A 26,792-nucleotide genomic window follows, 5' to 3' on the forward strand; every position below is an offset into this window, starting at 1 on the left:
CAAAACAAAACAAAACAAAACAAAACCCATTGCCTTCGAGTTGATTCTGACTAATAGCCACCCTATAGGACAGAGTAGAACTGCCTCATAGGATTTCCAAGGAGCGGCTGGTGGATTTGAACTGTCGACCTTTGGTTAGCAACCAAACTCTTAACCACTGTGCCACCAGGGCTCCATCCTAACTGTTACAGGCTTTACTAAGAAGAATTTTGTGGCTTCATAAAAGGAAGAGAAAAATGACAGATTTTTGCTATGTATTTCTAATAGTTTTGTTTTTTAAAAAAGCTCTTTACTAAATATGGGTAGTAAGATCTCTTTTGCCAGATTCCCACCAAACATAATTTAAAAAAAAGCTGTATTTTGGAGCTTTAATCCTGCCACCCTATTGGAAATTCTGAACTTCCCTATTTTCTTTTGTCTATACTGAATAGAAAGTTGTTGTAGCTGCTGTCAAGATGATTCCGACTCATCGCAACCCCATGTCTGTAGGAGAGAGAAACTGTCTACTCAAGGGCGCAGATGGAGTCATTCAGGATTGGATTAGTGGGAAATGCAGCTGTGGGGTCTGTTTCTCATGGCTGCCCATGGAACACAGTATGACAACACATACATGCCCATGCATGATAACACAGACTAAAGGTTTACAGGTGTTCCCATTTAAGCCTATAACTCAAAACAGACATACACATTCACCTCAACCTTTTATTTCAATCTCTTCCACCTCTTACAGGAATAAACTTCATAAACTTACCACCCAAGTATGAAGTAGCAAAGAAAAATTGACAAAGAATTTTTGAGTAGAAAGGAGCCTTTGGGATCATCCTGAATGGCCTTTCGTTTTGTCTATTCTCTTTCAAACATCAAGGTCACTTCTTAATTCTAGTATTGTGGAATGTGGCTTACAGGTAGGTATTACTCTAGTCATACCCTTCATGATTTTCAGACTTTAATTATATCCCTGTTTGCCTTCCTTTTCTAGACTACAAAGTCCCAATCATTTTAGCATGTCCTTGCACACAGCCCCTTCATCCGTCTATTGGAGCTGCCCTCCTCTGCAGCTTGTAATCTAACACCACCAAGTCTTAATTGAGGTGGAAGATCATAACTATACGCCCTTCACGTGTGGATAAGCTTTAGTCTTGGACAAAGGTAGCGCGTTTTCCCCCTTGTATTTATAAAATCTTCCATTTAACACCAAGCCTTTTTGGATGTAGCAGCACCTAGGCGAATGTCTTCAATGGATGCTTCTACATGACTTTTCTCTTGGTTATAATTGACTCCATTATTCTATACTCTAATTTGGACTATTTTTTCCTTTCAACATATTATTTATAAGCTTGCCTACAATGAAGCTCTTCTGCCACCTTTTTGGCTTGCCAAATCTAGCATGACCTTTTCATTTATTCACTGATCTTTGCATTTCAATGACTGGAAACATTTATGTCACCTTCAAAACTGGGATTTTCAAGGTGACGAGTGAAAATGTCTTAACACAGACCTCTTTGGAACTCACTATTTCCACTTCTCCATCTGTGGATTTCTCTTGTTAACATTTTCCAGTCCAGCTCTATTTTCCTGAAAGAGTTGTCTATTGAAATGCCAATTTCTTCTAGTATTGAAGTATGTACTTTTGACCCACAAAGTTCCATAGTACTTTAAAGAATAGTAAGCTTTTGTTGATTCTGACTCATGGCAACTCTATGTGTATCAGAGTAGAACTGTGCTCCATAGAGGGTTCACCAGCTGATTTTCAGAAGTAGCCTTTCTTCCAAAGTGCTGCAGGGTAGACTTGAACCTTCAACCTTTTAGACAGCAAAGATAGCTGGGAGTGTGAACCATTTGCATCATCCACAGACTGGTGGTTCAATGGTAGAATTCCTTCCTCCTATGCAGGAGCCTTGGAAACCCTGGTGGCATAGTGGTTAAGGATTCGACTTTTAACCAAAAGGTTGGCAGTTTGAATCCACCAGGTGCTCCTTGGAAACCTATGGGGCAGTTCTACTCTGTCCTATAGGATTGCTATGAGTCAATGGCAATGGGTAATGCAGGAGACTTGGATTTTATCCCAGCCAATGTACTTCATGAGCAACCACCATCTGTCTGACAGTGGTGGCTTGTGTGTTGCTATGATGCTGAACAAGCTTCAGCACAGCTTCTAGACAACACAGACTAGAAAGGAAGTCCTGACAATCTAGTCTGAAAATCAGTCAATGAAAACCCTATGGATCACAATGGAACATTGTCCAATCCACAACTGAACATGGGGATGGTGGAGGAAGGGGCAGCATTTCCTTCTGTTCTGCATGGGGTTGCCATGAGTTGGGGCTACTCAAAGGCAGCTAACAACAATATCAACAACAAGTTTTTGTACTATGACATCATACTGCATTCACTGACCCCCCGCAATAATTTCACGCACTCTGCTAGAATCAGCGCTTGATGAAATTTAGTAGGTGAAGTTTTTCTTTAGTCTCTCTCTACCACCTAATAAGAAGCCCTGGTGGCGTAGTGGTTAGGAGCTATGGCTGCTAACCAAGAGGTTGGTGGTTTGAATCCACCAGGCGCTACTTGGAAACTGTAGAGGGCAGTTCTACTCTGTGCTGTAGGGCTGTTATGAGTCGGAATTGACTTGATGGCAACAGGTTTGTTTTTTTTTTGGTACCACCTAATAGGCTGTTAAGTCCCTTAGACTTCAGCTTTCTTCCATAATGTTCTGACCATATCCCTTCCCCTCTACCATGATACAGTTGAAACATAAACATCCTCTGTAGCTTGGAAGGAATCATTAAAATAACATACCACTCTGTACAAAAGAGAGAAACTGAGAAGGTCCTTTTTAGCAGGGAAATAATCAATTAACTTTTGGTGTCTGGTCTTATGACTCATTGATTTTGTCTTTGCTATCCAAATAACTAAAGAACTAATTAAACAATCAACCAATTAATTTATATTAGTGGCTTCCACGATGGAATTTTAGTTTAGGGATAGAAGATATTTGGAATCAGGTAGACTTTTTGGCGTCTTTCAAACTGTAACATGTAGTTACCCACCTTGACTCCGAGGTGAACCTAGTGACAGAGAATAAGGATGTAGAAGTCATGTTTTATTCATGGAGTCTGCAGACAGATTGTTTGGGTTGACGTCTTACTCCGCCAGTTACTAATTCTATGACCTTGGACAAGTTATTTACTTCTCTATGCCTCACTTCCATTGATAAAATAACATTAAAAATAGTATCTAACTCGTCGGGCTGTGTGGATTATATCAATTAACATATATAAAGTATTTAGAATGGTGTCTGGCATGTATTGTGCCGTACAAGTGTCTGCTGTTGTTCTTATCACTTGTATACCTAAGGATCGGCGTGGTGCCTGACACAGAGTAGGCATTCAAATGATGTTTGTGGAGTGATTGGATATGTATCTGCTGACTAAAGGACCTACTTAGGAGTTTTTGTGCTAAATGTTCTGAACTAATACATTTTTCAGCCTATCACTCATATCTCTTGGTTTCAAATCTGGCCTTGCACCCCACATCTACTCTTCTAATTTCCTTAAAAGCCCTGTTAATCCTTCAGGCATAGCACTTCTATCCATTCTATGGGACTGTAACTGTACCTGTACCTCAGCTTGCATGGGACTTGGTTATACCTCATTTTAATATAAGAACTCAATTTCTAGGATGATAGCATTTCAAGATTTGTCTTTTTTTTTTTTTTAGATAGATTTATTCACATCTTGGTGATTCAGATTAGTTGATCAATATTGTAATTAAGCATTTTGAAGTGTCCCAGAATTAATTTTATATTGTAACATTCAAGACTAAAATTACGATGAAGCCTCCTGACATCACAGCCAACTTATTATGCATCTTCCTGTCCCATTAGCTCAATAAGATGCCAGTTTATTTGCATATTATTGCTTGACCCTGATATCATGGCCAATTAATTTGCATATCCCTATCTAATTGGCTCAAATAAGTTTTTGCCACTTTATATATTGGCCAAGCTCCCAGAATAGTGGCTTTTAGTACAAATCAATTGAATTTGGAGTAGTTCTCTTTGCCATGCTTTCAGCAGCAGTGGGCGGACATACAAGGATATTAGGAAAAGATTCCAGAATGTATAAAGGACCTATGTATTACTTCTAGCTTCTCTTTCAATGAAAGAGACAGAAAGAAAAAGAGAATAGTTCAGACATGTGAGTATTTTTCAGGAAGCAGAGTACTGCAGTGATGAAAGAAAGAAAACTTATTTGAGAAAAGGGTGTATTTTATTTACATCACTGACAAAAAAGTTATAGCTTGGAATGTGGCCTGTACTGGGCCTCAGCTAAAATGATAATGTAGTATTTATGCCTCTAAACCTGTGGTTTTCAAATTTAAAATGCGTAAGAATAACATAGCGTGTGGGCTTGTTTAAAATACAATTTCCAGTTTTTGACCGCTAGATATTCAGCTCTGGGTTGGTCTGAAATTTTAACTTGCACCCTGGGTGATTCTGATGTAGGTAGGCAAGATATCACATCTTGATAAAACATTACCTGAAGGGATGAGCAGCCTCTGCTGAGTCAAGGTTTCTATGCAAAATTTTGTGGTAACCTGAGGCTGGGTGAATTGCTCTTTCCTAGATGATCTCAAATATTTAAATCTGTCTGTATTTACCAAATTATATTTCTAGGGCAATAAAAATTAAATGGAGAAAAGATAAAGCCATGAAAAAATTTTAAACTGCATTTTATAGAAAGGAGGGAATGCGTATGTGTGGGGTGAAGCCGGGTAAACACCTTACTAGTCTAGTTCTCAGTGGCTAATTCAGACACTGACAGTCGGACATACACTGATGGTGACTCCTTTAGCATCATAAAAAAAACCAAACCCTTTGCCATAGAGTCGATGCTGACTCACAGCGACCACCATGGGTCCTCTTTGTTCCTCCCCCATCATCTTCCTTAAGTAGTTGCTGCCACTTCTAAATTTCATTGCCACATTCTTTGGGAGATTTAATTGCTTTGGGGGACCTCTCCTACAGCTCCACCCTGTTGCTTTTCACGGTATAGATTCCATAGTGATACGAGAGGACTGGGGATGGCCCTGATAAGATCATAGCATCAGACTACCTGCTCTCACCTCATAGCCATCTCTGTATAGGCTCCTTGATGTTCAGGAGGCTTCTGGAAGAGATGAATATGACTTCAGTCCTTTATATATGTTTTCCGAGCACCCTCTTGCCGCCATGCTCGGTGTGCTGTTGTTCTTTTTACAGTATAGGTGAATACAAATCACATCAATAGGGCAGGGTTGCAAACTTTTTACCCTTGTCTGTTTGCCATGGTTCCTAGCAGCAAAACACAGAAAAATCTCAAAAAGGACTATGTGCTGGTTTTCAGGAAAGAAGGAAATGAAATAGGTCTATGAGACTGCATTCTGTTTTATGCTGGGCCAGGCAGAAGAGAAATCTGCCAGAAGCCACAAGTCAGGCAAGGAAGTCAATTTATGGTTCTCTGAAGAAAGCAAGTGTCAAGGAATTATTTGGCTGGGAGTATTCACAGAGGTTAGCACACTCAGCTGCTAACTGAAAGGTTGGAGGTTAGAGCCCACCCAGTGGTGCCTTAGAAGAAAGGTCTTACAATCTACTTCAGAACAATCAGCCACTGAAAATCCTGTAGTACAGTTCTACTGTGACACACACAGGGTCGCTATGAGTCAGAATGAACTTGAAAGTAACTGATATTCACAGGGGTTTATACAGCTGGAAATTTCTCCAGTCTCCAAGAATGTCTCCCTTTCCAATAGTCCTTGAAGGCTCCATTTCTAGCCTTACAAACGCTCATGACCTTATCGTGTTGTTTCAGCTCCAGGTAGGGGAGCCACCTTTAGGAGGTTAGAACTGGGAAATCCTCCTCCTATCTCAGAGATGGTGGGTGTGAGGAAGATTGAATGGTGTATTGAACGTGTTCTGCACTGGGAATCGGGAGACCTGAGCTTCAGTCCCAGCAATACCACCTACAAATCAAACGACTTTGAATGGTAGTAATGATAAAGTCAACTGCCAATATTGAATGTCTATACTGTGTGCCAGATGTGGAGCAAAATGCTTTATGTATATTGTCTAATGTCTCTAAAGGTCAATATTATTACTGGTAAAATGAGAATATTACCTTCAGAAACTAGCTGACAAGGCTATCATGAGGACCACATGAAAAAGCCAAGTTATAAAAGGGTTTCTAAATTGGAGAGTGTTCTATAACTATGTAATAACGTGACTTTTAAGAGTTAAAAATAATGTTCAGTTTTAAGATGAAAATAGAATTTCTACCCAACAGATTAAATTTAAAGGCTTATAATTACTTCCATTTTGCTGATTTGTAAGCTGTATCGAAAAGCCCGAAGTTTCTGAGATAACATCCCCAACCCCCCAAAAAAATAACTTGAAGAAAATGATTGTTAGGACATAATCAGGGATAAGAAATTCAATTAGAAGCAAGTTATCTGATTACTGTCTGACTTTAGAGTTTTGCACAGGTATAAATTTGAGCATGAAAACTATATAATATATCTCAAAACTGCAAGACATACAACCTCACCCCTTTGGGAATCTTCAACTCTCCCAGTACCTTTATTTTCTTATTTTATCTTGTCTTATTAATTATTGGGTCTTACAAAACATGAGACTAGTGGGATCCTTTTGCCTGAATTGATCACAGCCAATCCCGTCAAACAAGCAGATGAACTATTTTTTTTTTTTCTCCTTTGAATCCATCAATTGGTTAAATTGTCCATTGGTTGCTTTCACATTTTTGTATATGTAGCCTAAGATTTGATAAATTTCCTAATAGAAATAATAATAATAATAATATTTAGTAAGTCCTTAGGTGTGCCAGACCCTGTGCTCTTATTTACTTTTCACAATAACCTTATCAAGGTTGTTGTTGTTAGGTGCCATCATGTCGGTGCCGCTCATAGTGACACTATGCACAACAGAACAAAACACTGCCTGGCCCTGTGCCATCCTCCTAATCGTTGTTATGCCTGAGCCCATTGTTGCTGCCACTATGTAAATCCAGGTTATTCTCATTTTATAGACAATACAACTGAGTCTTGGAAAAGCTAAGAAACCTGTCTAAGTTCAAACAGCTAGTTAGTGGCAGAGTAGGATCTAAACCCTAGCAAAGCAGCCCACTTTTGTTCCAATTAACTGACCATTACCAGCAAACGTAGTTTGCATTTGAATTATCTGGAATGATCTTGTTATATAATTTTTATCTCCTCAGGCATAGGTCAACTTACTTTGAGACAGACCATCTAAGTGCTTAAAGTTATTTTGATGGTAAGTAGGTTAAACAATTGAAATGCAAGACTTATTTTTTTCAAGTCATAGCTCCTTTATAAATAATTCATTATTCATTCGGTAGCTACATTCACTGCTACCAGTCAGCCAGGGCATTGTGGAAGAGATAAATACATAACACATTCTAGTGAGAGAGACAGTGATGTTTGAGAGTGTAAACAAACTGCTACTGGCATTTAAAAAAAGTAAAGAATTCTTTTATTGGAATGGATCAGAAAAGGCTTCATGGAGTCCCTCCACCTAAAATTCTGTTTCCCCTTGACACCCCATGGCTCACTTCCTCACTCTTCCAGGTCGTTGCAGAAATGTCATCTATTCAAGAGACTTTCCTTGACCTCACATTTAAAATTGTACTCTCCTAACATACCCTATCCTACTTCCGAGTTTTACTTTCTCCATAGGATTTATCACCACTTGGTATACTATATGCTTCTCTTATTTATTGGTTTTGTCTGTTTCTCCCCATTAGAATGTAAACTCCATGAGGGCGAAGTCTTTTGGCTATTTTGTCCATTGATGTAAACCTAATGCTAAGAACAATGCCTGAAACCAAGTAGGGACATGATACATATTTGTTGAATGGGTAGAGGAAATAATACTTAAGCTGTGCATGAAGAATGAAAGGCGCTTACTCGGCATTATTGAAAGGAAGGGAATTCCAGGTCGAGGAAATGATCTAAGTAAAGAATGGAGATTGCAAGGTGCATGGTGTATTTGGAACGTCTCGATATGGTGGGACAGAGTCTGGAAGAATATAGTAGACCTGAGTGATTATGACTTAATTCCACATGCAACAGTGAGCCCTTAAGGTTAAGACTCTTTAAAGATAATTAATCTTTGAATATTCTTACTTAATATTTAGTATTTAATACATAATAATTACATTTAATTAAAAAGCTAAAATCTTTCCAGGTCATTCAAATGCAAGGATGGTCCCAGGTTATGTGGGTCCTGAAGCCAATATGATTTTTGTAGCTCTTTTTAGAAAAAATAACATGAAATTATGAATACTAAATTAGATATGACCTCTGGCTTTTCCCCTTTCATATCACAATTCTGAGTTAGTTGGTGCAGTGAGTGGTAGGAGTCATTCAGAAGTCTGCCCTTCACTGAGATGGCTAGCAGTAACCTAACTGTGCATAAGGCATGACTGTAAGCCATAATAAATATATCCTGCAAAACCCAGATTTCCTCGGCCAGATCCCAAAGATGCTTGCAATCTCTCTGATGCCACTGAACAAGAAAGGATAGATGATTGGGAGGTCAGAGTGGAAAGAGACAATGAATGGTGATTAACAAATAGTACTTAAAATATCTTGCTATGACCACGGGCACTCATTTCTAGAACCTTGGAAGTTTCCTAGAATGAGAAGCCCAGAATTTTGTTGGCTTCATGGTAAATCTTCTTGTGGAACTCTGGAGGATGGTATAGGATGATTTGTGAGGAAGAACAGAGGAGTACTAGGTATAGGATAATGAAGGGATGGTTACCATGGGAATTTGGAATGAAGCATGTGAAGGAGGATGCAACAAAAGAATCATGTAATAATACTTGACTCTGAACCGAAGGAAAGGGGAAGTTCAAAGGTGTCTAGAGTCATGGCTCCAGTATACTAAGTAGTAATTTGAGAATGAAAAGTTACTGCAGTTAAACATGCCTCTGCATTTTTTTTAAAAATCACATATAGACGTATTAAATACTGTTCAGATTTTTAGATGAAACTTGTCACTTCTTTAAATTTTCTCTGTTATGCTATTTGACAATGAAAGCAGTAAGTTATTAAATAGGGTCTTAGTGATGTGAAAGAATTAATGAAACTTCCCTAGGTGACTTATTTATAAAGAGACAAAAACTTAGGCAGTAGGAGAATGTGGTTGACAAATCAGTGATCCAGGAAATGGAAATTCAGCTTTAGCAGTTTTTTAGCTGTTTTGCTTTAGAATATAAAATCACCATGCTGCATTAGGGTAATCTTTTGAAGTTGGCAATACTTTTATTGGAGAAAGCATTAAATAACCAGTAATGCTGATTTGAATTCCACAGCTACAAACAATGACTATATTTATAATGACCTTGGGACATATCAAGAAAATTCCTCACACTTTAATGATTTAGTGGAAAATAGAAATATAATTGATTTAATCACATAGAGAAGGAAAAAAATGTATATTCAGTGGTGGAAGTGACAAGGCCTTGAGTTGACTTTGCTTTTGAGCAGGAGTATACTTTACTTACCATGTTTTACTAAGGCTGGTCTATATAGAAGTTTCTATGCGAAAGTCTCCCCATCCTCTCCCATAAATTAGAGAAAATAAATGCATTACCATCAGGATTCACACAGAGATTTAATTGTTCATGTATATTTGAAATGCTAAATTCTTAATAAAATGGTATTGTAAAAAGCTGTTAGGCTTTCCAATACCTAATAAGTCTCAGATAAAACACTATTTTTTATATCATGATGAATTTTGACCAAAAACAACAACAAACCCCCAAACCAAAACTCAGCAAAACTATTTCCTTTCAGAAGAGAAACACAAAATTGCCAGCTTTCAATGCTGCCAAGCTGAGAATGGATACTTTGGTTATGCACCAGGAAGATAGGTTTTTCTTATGTATCAATTCCGGTAGATTGAGAGTGACTTCCTGGGGTGCTGTGTTGGGATGAGTTCTGAAACTGCTTCCAGGCTCCGTAGGAAAGAGAACTATGATCAATAAGGAGTGGGAAGTCACAGCAGGTGTGCTATGCATTTGGTATCCATGATGAACAGCATTTAAAAAAAATCAATAAACATCACAGACTTACCAGATAAGCCACCCACATCCATCTTCTTCAGGTTCTTGGCCTCCAGAATGACGACAGTCAGTTTACCAGCAGTAGGCACATAGCGAAGGGAGAAGCAGATATCACCCAGTTTCTCTTGCTATAAAAACCAATAAGAAGGTATCAATAAATCTTAAAATAAAGGGGGATATAGTTTGTACATCCAAAACCGATGGCCATCAAGTTGATTCTGACTCCTAGCAACACTACAGGACAGAGTAGAACTGCCTCATAGGGTTTCCAGTGAGCGGCTGGTGGATTTGAACTGCTGACCTTTTGGTTAGCAGCCGAGCTCTTAACCACTGTGCCACCGGCACTCCAGTTTGTTCGTATATACATTTCAAATTTCTCAGGAGAAGGATTATGACCGTTAGACTTTGAAAACTCTTAGTTCCATTGGCATTTACACAGTGGTCTTTCATTCACCAAGATATCATCAAGAGTGACTGTAATTGTGATGAAATGAGTTCCTTTATGTGGCCTTTCGACTTGGTTCTTTGGAAAAACAGTTTGAGAGATTTTTCCCCTAAGCTCTGAGGAGTTACCTTGCCCTAGTTTTCTACCCCAAAGTGTTACTTTTGTCCAGGTTGATTGATATTTCCTAGGCAAGCTGTAATCAACTTGGTTTGATTCTTTTTGTTTGCTCTTGGGCTGCAACCTGCCCTGTGATTGAGATGCACCTTGTGGGGATTGGTCAATAGACTATACAAATGAGGTAAGTTGTAGCCTACTATGCAAATGAAATGTTTCTGGCCTACAGAGAGGTGATTGGTCAGTTCATGGCCCTGGTGGGAGTGCCATGTCTTGAAATGGACAAGGAGTTTGTATATTTAAGCAGCCAGCCCCACAGAGGTTTTTGAGACAGAAAGAAGCAGGAAGAGAAGCACCAGGAAGAAGTAGAAGGAAGAAACAAGAGAGAAGCAGAGAGAGACAGGAGGAAAGCAACCCCCTAAAAGAGCTGTAACATGGATCAAGGGCTGTAACACTGAAGACGGTGACAGGCCTGGAAGGGGCCCAGTGGTGATAGGTGGCAGGCCAAGAGGAGCCTGCCCTCAGCGGGCTGAGAGGAGCCCTGAAGAAGGGAGACTTTGCCTACATGCTTCCTGATCCTGATTCCAAGTTGTAGCCTGTTGATCCTGATCTCGAGTTTTACCCTGTTGCTTCCTAATAAACCACTTAATTGTAGGTATGGTCTGTGAGTTCTGTGTGGCAATTGCAACAGATTATCAAACCCAGCAGAGAAGTAGAGAGTGTCGTAGGAGGGATGGTTGGTGTCAGAATTGGTAAAAAGTTTGGAGAGTGGAGGTATGTCTGACCTCCTCCTCATAGGAGCCAGCCTTGCACTGATCTTGATTCGTGTTATCCTCCCTGAAGTTAGACAGGTTCTGATGCTACTATTACTACTACTACCTTTTTACAGTGATTCATTTCAGTTTTTAAAAAATTCCATCTATATTTTTAACACTTAAGGAAATAAATCTATAATTCAACATTACAGGAAATGAGATCAAGTTGACTTTCTTAGTGACTTTGCACTCTAAATAGCACTGCAAAGCTATTTGCAAAATTTCACAACTTTATTAAATAGTGTTTAAAAGAGCCTAACACTTTTTTTAAAGTAAAATTAGCCTACCTAAATTTTTGTCTTTTTACATTTCAAATAAGATTATATCTAGTTCTTTATGTCTAGGTTCTTGGAGAAAAAGACTTGCATCTGTTTTCCATTAAATTGTATTTATTGATGATAAATTCTCTGAATTTCTAATAGCTGAAATGCAGTGAACTGTGTTTTTGCATGATTGATAATTTTAGTTTTACTCATTTCAGGTGAGATCTAACTTACTTTTTCCCTTATTTTAAAAGTTATAGAAATCTGACGGCTGTTTGGAAAATGGAATCACGTAGTAATTTAAAGCAAAGCATCATCTACCCCTGAAGTCATTTCATCGGTGCCATATTTTAGGCCCAAAGAACATTCACCGATTCTGTACACTGGCAGTTTTGAACAACTGATTCAGAGTTTAAAATGATGGGAATATATAGAACTTTTAATCTTTTTTTCAAAATGTGCTCATATCAGTTCTCCTACCTTGAGCCTTATTCTCAAATATTACTAATGAAGTATCACACTATCGTTCAACACAGGTAGAATTCACATTCCTATGTATAAACGTGAGAGACAGAAGAGTATCATGTGGTTCCCTGTACCCTCCTCAGATAATGGAGACTGTAGTCTGACAAAGAATTATTTTACTTGTTTTATAACTGTATAATGCAGTAGATATTATCAAATTAAAAAAAAAAATCCATGTTGTTTACATCATACAACAGTCTAAGTCTCAAACCCTTCATTGGGGCTATCAAGAAAATGTTTACTCACCCACCGGAAACAGTGCCAACCTGAACCCAGGTTAAGTATGTTCTTAATCTCATTATAGATAATTGCCCCCATGGGACTTGAAATATAACACATTGTGTGGAAAACTTCAGGTTGGCAATGTTTTGAATGTTTCATTGTAGAAGAGCTTAACACTAATTCCTGTTCTGAATTTTTGACTGATAAATCTGATTTCATTGCACTAATGCTACTCTTTAGAATTGATAATCCAACACACGAGTTGAGATTTTCTTTTTTAGAAGAGAAACAGACATCATCTTTCTGTATGAAAGTATAAATTGTATGATTTCAAATACATGTTTGTGATAAGAATTAACTAAGCCAAGTGGAATCTTTGTACTTTTTAAGTTATTGCTGTAAGTATATTTTGTTTTAAATCTAATTAGGGACAGCAAAAAAAAAAAAAAAAGATTGGTTGTGACATTTCTTTGATTAAAGCAGTTGAGATACCTCTAAATTAATTGTGGGATTAGATTATACGCTCTAAGGAGAGACGTCATTTAAGAGGGAGCGATCACATCTGAAATGCTTTCTGACGGGGAACTATTTATTCCCTGGCAAATCAGTGTTCATTTCTTAGTGTCTTTTTGCCCCAAAATGTGAATTCTGATTTCAAAAGAAGGCAATGGTTATGTTAGATTTCAGCAGACTTCTACACACTCCTTCTTTAACATAAAGATGAGGTACAGAAGGCCATCTCCTAAGGAGCTCATATGTTATACTCTTATTATGACTGTACTTATCTATAATTTGACATATGTACTAAATCAGCCAGAGTCTCCAAGTGTGGAAATTACTGCCCGGATATAGTTTAACAATGCAAAGAAATGTAATTAATTTGGGGGGCAATTGTTATATCCATTTTTCAAAAAGTAAAGGATATTTACCTGTTTATGATTTATCTATACATGGGAAGCAGTATATGAAACTTTTCAAAGAACCAGCTTTTGGTTTTGTTGGTTTTCTCTACTAACTTCCTGTTTTAATTTTAATTGATTTTTGTGTTGTTATTTTATTTCTTCTGCTTACTTTGGATTTAATTTAGTCTTTTTTTTCCCCCTAGTTTCCTAAATTTGAAGCTTAGATAATTGATTTTAGATCTTTCTTCTTTACTGATACATGCATTCAATACTACACATTTCCCTCTGAGCCCTGCTTTTGCTGCATCCCACAAATTTTGATTAATTGTATTTTCATTTTCATTTAATTCAAGATATTTCTTAATTTTTCTTGCGACTTCTTCTTTGACTCATATTTTTCTTTAGAAGTGTGTTGTTTATTCTCTAAATATTTTGGTATTTTCCAGCTACCCTTTCTGCTATTGACTTCTAGTTTAATTCCACTGTGGTCTGAGAGCATACTTTGTATGATTTCTATTCTTTTAAAATTGCTTATTTGTGTTTTATGGCCCAGATACGTCTATCTTGGTAAAAGTTCCATGTGAACTTGAGAACCATGTAAATTCTGCTACTGTTGGATGAAGTATTCTACAAATGTCAATTAGATCGAGTTGATTGATGGTGAATATATTCAATGTGTGTGTGTGTATTTGCATAAAATGGTGCCTCTTTCTGCTTCAGTAATGCTTCTGTTGGAAATATCACCATATCTGTTTATGGCACCAATTCTTTCATTTCTTGAGTTCCCATAGCATCTTATGGGATACATCCTATGTATCTCTTATGTCTCTGAGGCGCCTCCCACCCTTTTAAAAATCATATTGTGTACATGCCTTAATTCCCTACAAAATTGTAAACTCCTTGAAGATAGGCTTCTCATCTGGATTATCACTCTCCACACATTTTCAATACTAAGTAGATGGATATTTTAGATAGCACCTCCATTTTGAACTATCTAGGTCGTAGCTCCCTCCCATTAGTGTAAATAATAGAGAGTTACTTGTAATGCGCCGAATTCACCTGCCTGCCTACTCACCCCTGGGAATTAATTTACACATCAGGAGAATCTAGTGGCAAATTACTTTTCACAGTCTCTGAAAATACAAAATGGGAGGCACTACCATAGAAATTAATACAAAGTACAGACAAATTCGTCTGAACTTTATGAGACAAGAGAAATGTAAATGAACAAAATTGCTGTTGAAAAATGCTCATTAGGAGGAGGCTTCTTTTTGCAGGATTCTGTCTGTTCGTCACAATAGCTTCCCTGGGGAGCTCACTATGTTGCAGAATCAGGTTGCTCTAACCAGTCTAATTAGGCATTTCAGACACTGATTTGCCCCGGAATAAATAGTTCCCTGTCAGAAAGCATTTCAGATGTGACCACTCTCTCTTAAATGATGCCCCTCTTTATAGTCCATAATCTAATCCCACAATTAATTTAGGGGCATCTCAATTGCTTAAACAAAGAAATGTCACAACTAATCTTTCTTCCAGTACCATTTTATTGTTTAATCTTATGATATCTAGGGAATTTTTTGAGATTTTTACATACTATTTAGTTTCACAAGAGAGCACTTATAGATTTAAAAAACCAGGAGAAAAATACAAAGTAATCTGTAATTTTAAACTATGGACTGGTGGGGGAAAATGAATGTTTGCAAGAAAAAAATCAAAATGGATCTTTTGGGATAAAGAGAAATATGCAAAAGTGCTTATTTTTAGAGTCTTTATAGACCTACATTTAATTCATTAATTTGAGAACTTAAACACATAAAATTTCATTTTTTCATAAAATTATCATATTTGATATGCCAAGTCAGATATATATATTTACAAATTTATTAATTGTTTTTATTTTTCAATGTTTTAAAATTTTATTCTGAATCTACAAGCTATATGGAAGCTAATCACTGTTTTATTCTGGAATTCGTATACTTTATGGCATTAAGCAAATAAAGAAAAACTCACTGTCTAGGAAAAGGCAACGAAAATATCAAATCATATGAACCTTTGAGTTTTAAATATCTGAGGTATAAGTATATGCCTTTTTAATGCTTTAAAAATCAGCCCTGATAATTTTCTAGAACAATGAGTTTGAGAATTGAGGCAACTTTCTCTTATTACATGCTAATTTTACCCATCATTAATTGATTTGGGGTATTTCCAAACATGACTGCAATGTGTTTTTCATACGTTGCAGATGAGGTTCATGCAAAGCAAGAGGAGCCGACTATGTATCCTGAGAAAGCACTCTGGCCACGTGCGGGTAGGATATAAGTGGTAGAATTCCTGACTGCTCTGCCATCCCCTGAAGATGCATTCTGTCTGCCCCTAGAGTCTGAAATATATCTTGTTCTAGCATATGAAGGTTTTACTCTATCTGTTGTCATATACATAGAATAATTGGAGTGATCTGATAGTTTTACATGGACAGTTCACATTAAACTCTCTTGAGAGAATGAAGGTTGAGTAGCAATATACAAACATTTGATATTAAACATTTTATCACTCAAAAATTCTAGAATTTAAGATTTTCTAATTTTTTAATAATGTTTTTCTTTGGTAGAAGTATCAGAATGGGGAGCAAAAATGGTTCTTAGGAAATTTACCAAAAGACACAAAGAAGATACCCAAATCTACATCTCTGATCATTACTGCTCCTTAACAGCCCTGACTATTTTTTGCCACAATAGTCTTGTGATGTAGGTACTGTGATGTCTATTTTACAAATAAAGACATTGAGACTCAGAGGTATACTGAGACTCAGTATGCTCTATTTTAAAATGTAAATCTGATCATGGGACATTCCTACTCAAAAACCTCAAATATTTTCCGTTTTACTTAGGATAATCTGGATTCCTTACGCTAAAAGGCCTTGTATGATCTGACACTTCCTCAGCTCGACTCCTCCTGTATCCCCCTGATCTCATAAAGTTCCTTACTCTTTCCAAAACATGCCAAGCACACTTTCACTTCAGGGTCTTTGCATTTGCTACTCTTCTTCCTGGAATACTCTTCTCTCAGATAATACCATGGTTGTTCCATTACTTTATTCATCTGTCTGTTTGTATGTCAACTCTTTAGAGAGCTTTTCTATAGCCACCGTATCTACAAAAAGCCCCATCCACTCCTGAACACATACACTGTCTATCCCTTTACTCTGCTTCCTTTTTATCTAGCACATATCATCATCTGACATTCTATTATATTTTTTTAAATTTCCCTCACCAGAATATCAGCTCTATGAGAGAAGAGGCTTGTTTTACTCACTTCCGTGTCCCCAGCATGAGAATAGTGCCGGCACAGAACAGGGCTCTTTATATGCTTGTTGAATGAATAGATGCAGATTTCCTACACTCTAATATAGTCAGGTTGATCTCAGTATACTCTACTGTTACAGGTCAAATTTCCCTGGAAGTTGAGTCTGAGACAGAGATTTGCAAGCAGAAGGTTTATTGGGGAGTGCCCTTGGAATCAACACCTGTTTGGGAGTGAGGGAAGCAGAACTGAACAGATAGAGAAGTTGGGCTGTGATGGAGTCACTTGAAATGGCTCAGCTGGTTCTATGCGGAGCTCTGGAGCTGGGATAGCTTTCAGAGATGTTCTGATATTAGGCAACAGGAATGAGATTTTATACTCCTATATCCAGCAATCATTGGATGCAGGCTTCCCTCACATCCTTGGGACAGGGTCTCCAGCTGAGGGTGATGCTGAGAAGGAGGAAGTCAGTTATAAGGTGTCAGTCATCGACACTCTTGGCATCCAGAGGAATACATGCCTTGACCATGAAGATGGGTAAAGTTTGGTGGTTGATCACAACGCTTACTACATCTCAATGAGCTATATTCCTTATCATCGCCAGATCTTTGCTTGGGTGAGACATCCTCCTGCAATGCCTTTATTCCCTCTCGCCTAATAAAATCATTCCTAACCATTAAATTAATCCCTAGTTCAAATTCCATATCTGTAATAACGCACCTCCTTACTATTGTAGCCCACATGGATTTCTGCTAGAAATTGCTTTATATACAGTAGTATGGTGCTTCGGGATTATTTTTCCCCCTATTTATTTCATGTCTGTGAGTTTCCCTCACCCTAAACTCCAGAAGATTAGGGATTGTGCTTTAAACTACTTTTCTATGCCTAGCACCAGGCACATAGTAAGGGCTTATAAATAATTGTTAATTGACTGTATCTAAATGAAAACCTCACCTGTCTATTGCTTGTAAACAGCACCAACACTATTGCTCTATCAATAGTGTGTGTCTCCAATTTAATCAACAAATTGACTAATGAATATATTCTGAATTCCTCCTCATGCTTAGTACCATGGATGTTGCCAAGTCAGCCCTGTCATGAAACCAGAAATGAAAACATTTCTGAAGGTGTAGTTTTTATAAGATAATTTCAAGACCCTGCAGACTTGTAGCCAACAGATGAGTGCTGTTACTGGGATGATTATCTCATGCAGGGGCCTTATTACTATTAGGAATTTCAGCTTTATGTATAATTTATTTTAGTCAATTGCCTTGATCACTAGGCGGAAACTGCTGGTTAGTGTTAGAAAGTTCCAACTGTGAGATTCAGAGATATTAACCTGCTCTTTTAGAATATGGAGCTGATAATCAGAAGGCACCTTTGTTCTGAGCAGCTTGATAATTTCATTATTTCTTTTTTAAAGCAGCCACTGAATGGAGTAGACACAAATTAGTGATTTAATAAACAACTACAGCAATACTTCTCCTTTTTGAAAAGCATCGTAGGTATTAAAACAGAGGTCATCTCCAGTGGATAAATGAAAAGCTCAATTTAAAATGAATACACATTTGATGGCTTCTAGAGAACTGCCTATCATTTTATGGGTACAAAGGGATTCACTTTAGTGACCTTTGCAAAATGGGGCTAATTTCACATGTTTGTTAGAAATGCAGTGCTTTTAAATGAATTTTAAAAAGGTACCTGAATTGTCTTAATGCTGTGACATTCTAGAATGACATATTCAATTTATTTTAATTTTAGAAAGGTTTTTCTATGTACTAAATTGGCAATGGATTCTCTAATGATGGGTAAAGGGTTTTCCACTGAGGTTGGAAGTCCTTTTAGAGGTGCCAAATAAACAGAGATTCAACAGTCTCGCAAAATGAAAATTCAGACTATTTGCATACTCCCCATTTAAAAATAATAAAATGTTCTTCTTTTATAGAAAGGACAATGGCATGTTTTTAATATTAATAAGAGAATGGGTGGCTTTAAATATTTCCTATGGGTGGTAGTATCTTTCAAATTCATTTTATACCTGCAACTACTCTCATACCTCTGGAGTATCTCTGCCAGATGAGTATTTACATCAAATGGTCCAGATGGTCACAGTGTGAAATATTGCTGTGGAACGTACCCAGACTAAAAGGACTGAAGTTGCCCTAGTGTACAAATGCACAGTAAATTGTTCAGATGAATGAGACAGTATGTTGTATCTTAGAATACTTAATTTGTGAGGATGCTATATAATCCATTAGGTTTGAATTCACTCATTACTTATTGAAAAAATAATTGAGTTCCACCATAGACCATTCTAGTCAATAATCTACACTCCATGAACACCTAGATCAATAAGATGACACTAATATAGTGCATTAAATGCACCACAGAAATGGCACAAATGCTATGGGAGCGAAGAGGAGACAGTTGAAACTTTCCGGGATCTAATGGCAGAACTAAGGAGAGGTGGATGTTAACTGGAGATTTATATCTCCAGTAATCATTATCAGTTTCCCTAAGCCACCCCAAATGCACGTTCTTTATAAAACCAACGTACTTGCCATGCAAATGCAGCTTTAAAACAAGTCTTCTGTCTTTCCCTATTCCAACCAAATTGCTAGCCCTAAAAGCTAGTGTGTGTGGGGTGGGGGTCACATATAAGTGTCCTGGAAGAGCTGTCAGCGGGCTGAGACATGAATGGTCAGCAAGAGGAGTAAACGTGAACTCTGTGAAGAAGAGGGCAAGAGTGTTCAAGGCACAGGCATTCATGTTCAAAGTCCTTTGATAGCTTAAACCAAGTTACTCTTCTGTAAGTGTAAGATTCATGTAATTTAATTAACGATGGATTTCCAGTTTATGCTTTAGATCGTTAAAATTTTCTTGTGATATCGTTAATTTATATTTTGATTAAAATACATTTGTATTCCTGTTAGAAATAATACTTAACAAATAGAAAAGCAGATATTCTGAAATGCTCAAAATACCAAACCCGTTGCCTTCCAGTCTATTCCAAGTTACAGAGACCCTATAGGACAGAGTAGAACTGCCCCACAGGGTTTCCAAGGAGCAGCTGGTGGGTTTGAACTGCTGACTTTTTGGTTAGCAGCTGAGCTCTTAACCACTGCACCACCAGGACTCCATGCTCAAAACAAGGACGATAAAATAGAAAACCAACATATCTATTAAAAGTAAGCAACAGTAAACTGCAGTATAGATTGGTAGAAAGAGCACCAGACGTGGGCATTGGCTCGTTATTCATTCTTTTAACAGATATTTATTGAGCACCTCTTATGTGACAGGCACTGTTCTAGACACATAATAGGGGCTTATAAATAAAATTGATAAGCAGTCAACAAATCATGCAAAAATCAGTGAGCGAGATAAAGTAAAACATAAGGTATGCTAGATTTTGGTATGTGCTATGGAGAAATATAAAGCAGGCAGAGAGATAGAGAGTATAATCTGAAATAGGAAGGTCAGGGAAGATCTTGATGAGAAGGATTTGAAGAAGGTGAAACTTGGTCAATCACTTAATTATCTGGATCTCACTTTCTTTGTCTTTATGAAATGAAACTGGATGACATAGCCCTGAAGATTCTTCCAGCTGGGAAATCACATGTTGCTATGATTTTACTGTACTGTAACTACCTGTGGCTTATTGTAAATGAGCTAATAAATAGGTGAGCTAATAATGGGTGTTTAAGTTGCTAAATTTGTGGTAATTTGCAATTAAAAATCAAACCCGTTGCTGTAGAGTCAATTTCGACTGATGGTGACGCCATGTGTTATCATAGGGTTTTCTTGGCTGCAATCTTTACAGAAGCAGATCACCAGGCCTTTTTTCCATGGAGCCACTGGGTGAGTTTGAACCAACAACCTTTAGGTTAGTAGTCCAGTGTAAACCATTTATGCAGCAGAGGTACCTAATTTGCAATTGCATATGTGAATTTTGGTTGGAAGGTAGGGGGAATGAGTCCCAGAAATGTCTTTGTGAAAAGATTTCTCACGCTGTTGAGTGCTGCGGTGCCTGAAATTCTATCACTCATTCCCTTTAGATAAAGCTTTACATCTCCAGGACTCCCTGTAAAATAATATAAAATACTGTTTTGTCCCCTAGTGGATGACATGGTAATCCATCAGAGTATTAAATTTTAGTTGATAGTTTCTTGGGTTGTGGAAGATTTATCGAAGTAAGTAGAAATGGCAAAAATGGGGAAGATGGTGGATCTGGCCCCATAGCGTGAGGTGCTGCTTCAGTTAGATGAGAGCTAGGTGGGAATCCAGCTAAATCACCAATTGCCTAAGTACATGAAAAGAGGAAGAAAAATAATGGAGAAGAGTGTGCGGAAGGTGCCAAATTGCTTTGTCTCGTTACCATTGTCCCTCTGCCAGTTGCATGTCCTTAATTTTCTGGGTCAGACTCAATTTCAAGTGTTCTATTTTCCTGTCCTCAGCTGACTTTGAGGCTCTAGGAGAAAGTGGCTCCTCCCAAATAATGATTTGGATATGTGAACCAGAGTTATCCTCTGTTGAAGTATAAATATGAATACTAAGTAATTTTGAAATATATATATATATATATATATATATATATAAACCAAACCTGTTGCCATCAAGTCGATTCTGACTCATAGCAATCCTATAGGATAGAGTAGAACTGCCACATCTGCTCTATAGGGTTTTTAAAGAGTGACTGGTGGATTCAAACTGCCAGCCTTTTGGTTAGCAGCCGAGCTCTTAACCACTATGCCACCAGGGCTCCATTTTGAGATATGGGCAATGTATATTTCTAAATGAAAGTGCAGATTTGCCCTATGAAGTTATAAAGGAGATACTGTAAAGAAATATAATGCCTGAAAGTGGGCTATTGAGCCTAGAGCATTCATGAAAAACAATGTGAGACAATTTTTGGAGAGCATGGTTTGGCACTTTTAACCCTGAGAAGTGTCATCTGTAGTGACAGAGATGTAGTTGAATGTTTTTTACACAGACTTACTGATAGAGCAACCTTATCTTTTCACTAACTATATTCAATAACTGCAAAGACTTTGTATCCTGATGTTCTGTCACTCCATTACTACATTTACTGGTGCATCCCAACAAGGATTAAGAGGATAACATGGGGAAATAGAGTCTTGACAGAGAAAGCTCAGAAGCCAGGGTGCTGTTGTATCTGAAGAACACACTTCTCTTTTAAGTTCTCAGATGATGGTAATCAAGATGACCCCTAGAAGGGATGACAATAGCCTCACAACTCCGAGATGCCATTGCCTCAGCAAGGTTTTCCTCTGTCTCATCTGGGAGGAGTGAATAAAAAAGGAGAGGCTGAATGCTTAGCAGACCTGAGTTCTAGTTAGCTCATGGGGGAACTCTAAGCAAGTCCTTTCCCCACCATTAAAATGGATAGTAATAACCCACTAGCTGGTGAGGAGAGAAAAATTATTTTTAAAGTAGAGTTGCTCAAGGTCAGAGGGGCCAAACCTGACTTCTTCCTTTCTGGCTTTAGCTGACCATGTGGTCTGTTGATAGCAAATGGGGATCTTGAAAAAAAAAAAAGGGAAGACAGGAGAAAAAAGCCAATCAATTGGGGTTGGGGAGGCAAGGCAGAGGGAAGAATAGTGAAAGGGATAGAGGGGAGAAAAGAAGTTTGGGAAGAGAGAGAAGGGGAAAAAATGCTGGTTTGTCTATTTTATCTTCCATTAAAAAGAGAACAGGAGGAAGAAAGAAGATAAGGAAAATCCAACAACTCGGGAGTGGTGAGGAAAGCGGTGGGAGGATTTTGAAAGAGGTTTGTGTGTGTGTGTGTGTGTGCTGTGGATTCACTTCACAAGGGATGAGAACAGTTGCCTGGTGAGGGACTTTGTGGTGAAACCCTAATTACTAGTTCGACTGGGAAGAACTCAGGAGACGTATTTGGAGTAATTCAAATCCACAGAAATAAAGAATTTGATGTGAACCTCAGATGACAGAGAAAATGGATATATTTCATAGACTAGAGAAGGAAAAGCAGGAGGAGCTGTGGTGATTTCCCTGAGCAAGCTAAGGCTAAAGACTGTTAGTTCTCTTTAGGACTGAATAGTGCATGTAGGTCAAATGGCAATTTCATTGTTAAAAAAAAAAAAAAAAAGATGATATATTAAAGTCCCATTAACAGCAGCAGAGAGATTTGCCATCAAGGTAGGGAAATATAAATGAGAAATAGAAAGGTTTTGAGGGCAACATGGGGCTAGCTACCTTTCAGTTGCTTTTAATCCAAAACAGAGATGAGCTTTTGTTGTTGGGGTACCCAGAGATGTCCTTTACATGTGTCTTGACAAATTGCATAGACAGAACGTACCTAGAGGAAAGTCTTAGATTAGAAGAAGCTAGCATGCGGCGCTTCGGCAAGAAAGAAATGTGATTAGGTGGCCTCTAAAAAAAAGATTGTCATTGGGTACTTCTGGTGGGAGGGGTGGGGGTAGAGGAAGCTGTTATGGATTTAATGGAGGAAAATATTATCAATACTACACATTAATTATACTTCTTCCAAAATAGATTTGAAGGTGCAGCAGGAATTTAGACAAGCTAGTCAGAATTGACTTGATGGTAACTAACAACAATAAAGTCAGAAAGAGCTAGAGCTGGAGATAAAAATGCCAGAGAAAATGTATTTTACAGAGGAAAGGAAAAGTGTCACCCAAGAAGAGAGGCCTGTGTCTGAAGTCCACAGAGGAATAGAGAAAGGAGGGGGAAGAAAGAAGAACACCAGAGAATTCAATGCAAAGAAAGGTCAAAGAAGACAAAAATAACAGGTCTTCTGTACATGAAACCCAAGTCCCAGAAGAAAGGAATACAGGATAAGGGAATAGATGGAAGAAAGGGCACTAAAGAGAGCTTTGAAGCCCTCAATGAAGCCTCACAGATACAGAGAAAGTGCTGCTTTTAGAAGGAATATGTAATACAAATGACAAACAGTGCCAAAATCTAGAAGCGGAATGAAATTTTCAATAAAGTACAATGCTGAATATGAAGAGAGAATTTACTGTACCTGAAGTGACTGACTTGGGGATTCTTGGGGGGTACTTGGGAGATACTCACCAATAGTGGAAGAGTTCCACACAGAGTGGGGGAATGTGAGTTATATGTGTGAGTATGGATGTAGAGTGGAAAAGAAAAAAGACCAGGTTTGTGAATGTTCCTGGCTCTTCCAATACTTATGAGCAAGAAGAATTGCAGCAGCGGAAATGGGAGGGCAGAGGTCAGACACACTTAACACTTTTGATAGGCTGATTGAAAGGGTAGTCTTACTTGAAAAGATTTTTGAAACTACAAAGGGGCAACCTATGAAGACGATACCAGGATAGGGGATAAAGGCCATGGGCATAAAAAGGAAGATGTTAAAAGTGTTAGACAAGGAAATATCAAAGGAGATATATACTTATGCAATAGAAATGTTACTACATGAAAGTAGATTCATATGGTGTTGCAGAAAATAGAACCAGGAGAACTACTCTTGCGGGTTCTTGATTGCGCCATGTTCTATTTTGCCTTCAGGCCTTTGAACATGTGGCTTCCTCTGCCTGGCATACCCCTTCTCCCTTTGGTTTTCTATAGGACCCCTACTTAATTCTCAACTGTCATCTCTTTAGTGAGCCTTTCACTGACCATCTTCAACAGAGTCTAGCCATTCTTCTATGTTCCATAACATCTTTCCAAGTGCTCCATTATACTATAAATGTCGATTTAACACCTATCTGCCTCTTTTATGAATCAGGACCTGTGCTTTAATTAATTTTGCCTAATACAGTATCTGGCATATGGCTAAGGATCAATACAAAGCACAGGCCAAGAGGGATTGTGTCTTACTGAGGGAAAGCCATAGGACAGGGAAAATGGGAATTCTTTGTCTCTGTGTTGTTAGAAAAATTTTGGAATGAGTTAGTCAAGATTGTGAGGAATAAAATGGAAAGCTATATGCAGCCGCGATGTAAAAATATATAGCTGTGTCTAGCACATAGCTGACAGTCAATACTTTTTTTTTTGAGTTAAGATATTTGGATTTCTTATTAGAAGTAAAGACAAAAAAATATGTTATTAGGATTTGGGGGATAAAGATTTTCCATAAGTAGAAATGCAAAGGACAATGCATAAAGATCGTTGGGGGATGAAACAGGTATGATAAGAATGTAAATGAGGCAAAGATAAAACAATTATATTTTGAGAGGACTGAGTAGGTTTTTAAAATGATACATAAGTATCATTGGAAATATGGCTGGCTTGGTAATTGGAGAGAAATTGTAACTAGATTTGTAGACAGTAACAAAACTACCTTTTATACTAAAGAATCTGTGAGACTTAAATGAAATTAGACATAAAAGAGTTTTGAAATTTTAAACTTGTTCTATAAAGGAAAGACCTTGATATTATTTTTCTTGCTAGTTTAATATCAGTAGAATAGCGATTTTTTTCCCCTACCACTTTGCTTCATTATTTTTTAGACATTGAGTGGATGGTTCTTGTAAAGATGCAAAAGCACCCTCTTTAAATATGGTTCATTACTTGATGTCACATAGCTGAGGTGGAATATCTTCATTTCTGATTAGGTATAAAATCTAATTATTATTGTGGCCATTTTAGTCATATCCAAGGGAATTATATAACCATCTGTAGATAGAATGGAGCCCTGGTGGTGCAGTGGTTAAGAGCTTGGCTGCTAACCAAAAAGGGCAACAGTTTGAATCCACCAGCTGTTCCTCAGAAATCCTATGGGACAGTTCTATGGGACAGAGTTGTCCTACAGGGTCGCTATGAGTTGGAATTGACTCAATGGCAACGGGTTAATTTTAGATAAGGAAGTTGAATTCAGATTTTCATTCTTGGCTGCATAACTGACTTGAAGCAATATAAAATTTGTTTAACTTTAGTTACCTCCTTTACAAAATAAGGTTAATGACAACAAATTCAAAGTCAATAAATAAACACCTCTAACAACATCTATGTTAACCTCACACATTCCTAGTGAAGATGTCCCTTCTGCAAATTCCTTCTTTTTCAGAGTTTTTGACTTTTAGCTCTTCCATAGTGATCTTCTGTTCTCATTCATATCTGCATAAAGGTTATGCAACTAATTAGTGTATTTCCCATGTAGGCCTTAAACACATTGCATGTTGTGGCAGAGTTACAGAGGAAGTCAAGATCATCTCTATATTTGGAATTCAATTTGCAAAGATTTCACAAATTGTTCATTTTTGCAGAAACAATTTGGTTCCATCTGTTTTGCCTAGGGAAAAGTTCACTTGTGTTCATTGTTAAGAAAATCAGAACATCATCAGGGAATTCAATGGTCTCTAGCATGGAAATATGGATGCCACTAAATTGTACGGTATAAAAATGAGTGCTATATGAATCTGAGTGAAAGCTATTATCTTCAGACAAAGGAAGCACAAAGGTATAACTTATTTGCCTCATTTTGTATGTATTCAGACGGACAGGTGACGTGACCCTGCTGAAATGTCAGGGATTTTTTAGTTATGTAACATATATTACAGATTTTTATGAGAAATGACTACCAGAAAGTATGGTTTGAAAAAAGCTTATGTTATGCATTGTAACCCAAGGCGTTTTAAATTACAACATAGTTTTGTTTATTGCCATTTTCTTCTTTATTTGTAATGCCATTCTGGCTTCCAACTTTGGGGCTCACATTTTTCATGAAGCAATCTAAGCAGGTTTCTGGAAAACGCAAATGAGAAAACTGACCCACAAGTTTCTGGTCAATTTCACCAGATACCTTTTATCATAGTGTTTTATTATGCAATATGCTATAGAATGGAGATCAATATTACAAATTTTAAAAAGATATTTTTTTTCACATATGAAATTCCATTAAAGCATGTTTACCAACCCAGGTCTTTAAAATAATTTGAAGATTTTCCATGGAAATCTACCCCAGAAAAGTGGTAAACATTGTTGTTGATTAAGTTTTGCAAAGGGACAAACTAAGAGTCTGAAATAATCCTTATTTTCATTAAAGTACATATTAATTCTTGGAAAATAAATGAATGAACTGAGAATTACATAAA

General features: G+C 37.5%; 1 protein-coding gene across 1 annotated transcript in view; it reads right to left on the reverse strand.

Moving 5' to 3' along the window:
• Positions 1-26,792, reverse strand: part of SYT1 (synaptotagmin 1) — a 245,031-nt gene that overhangs the window by 103,909 nt on the left and 114,330 nt on the right. The window contains exon 7 of the mRNA XM_004384616.1: positions 10,156-10,273. Within this exon, the coding sequence (XP_004384673.1) occupies positions 10,156-10,273 (118 nt within the window). The remainder of the gene's footprint in view (positions 1-10,155; positions 10,274-26,792) is intronic.

Source organism: Trichechus manatus, unplaced genomic scaffold, assembly GCF_000243295.1.
Source record: "Trichechus manatus latirostris isolate Lorelei unplaced genomic scaffold, TriManLat1.0 scaffold00125, whole genome shotgun sequence".
Taxonomy (NCBI): Eukaryota; Metazoa; Chordata; class Mammalia; order Sirenia; family Trichechidae; genus Trichechus; species Trichechus manatus.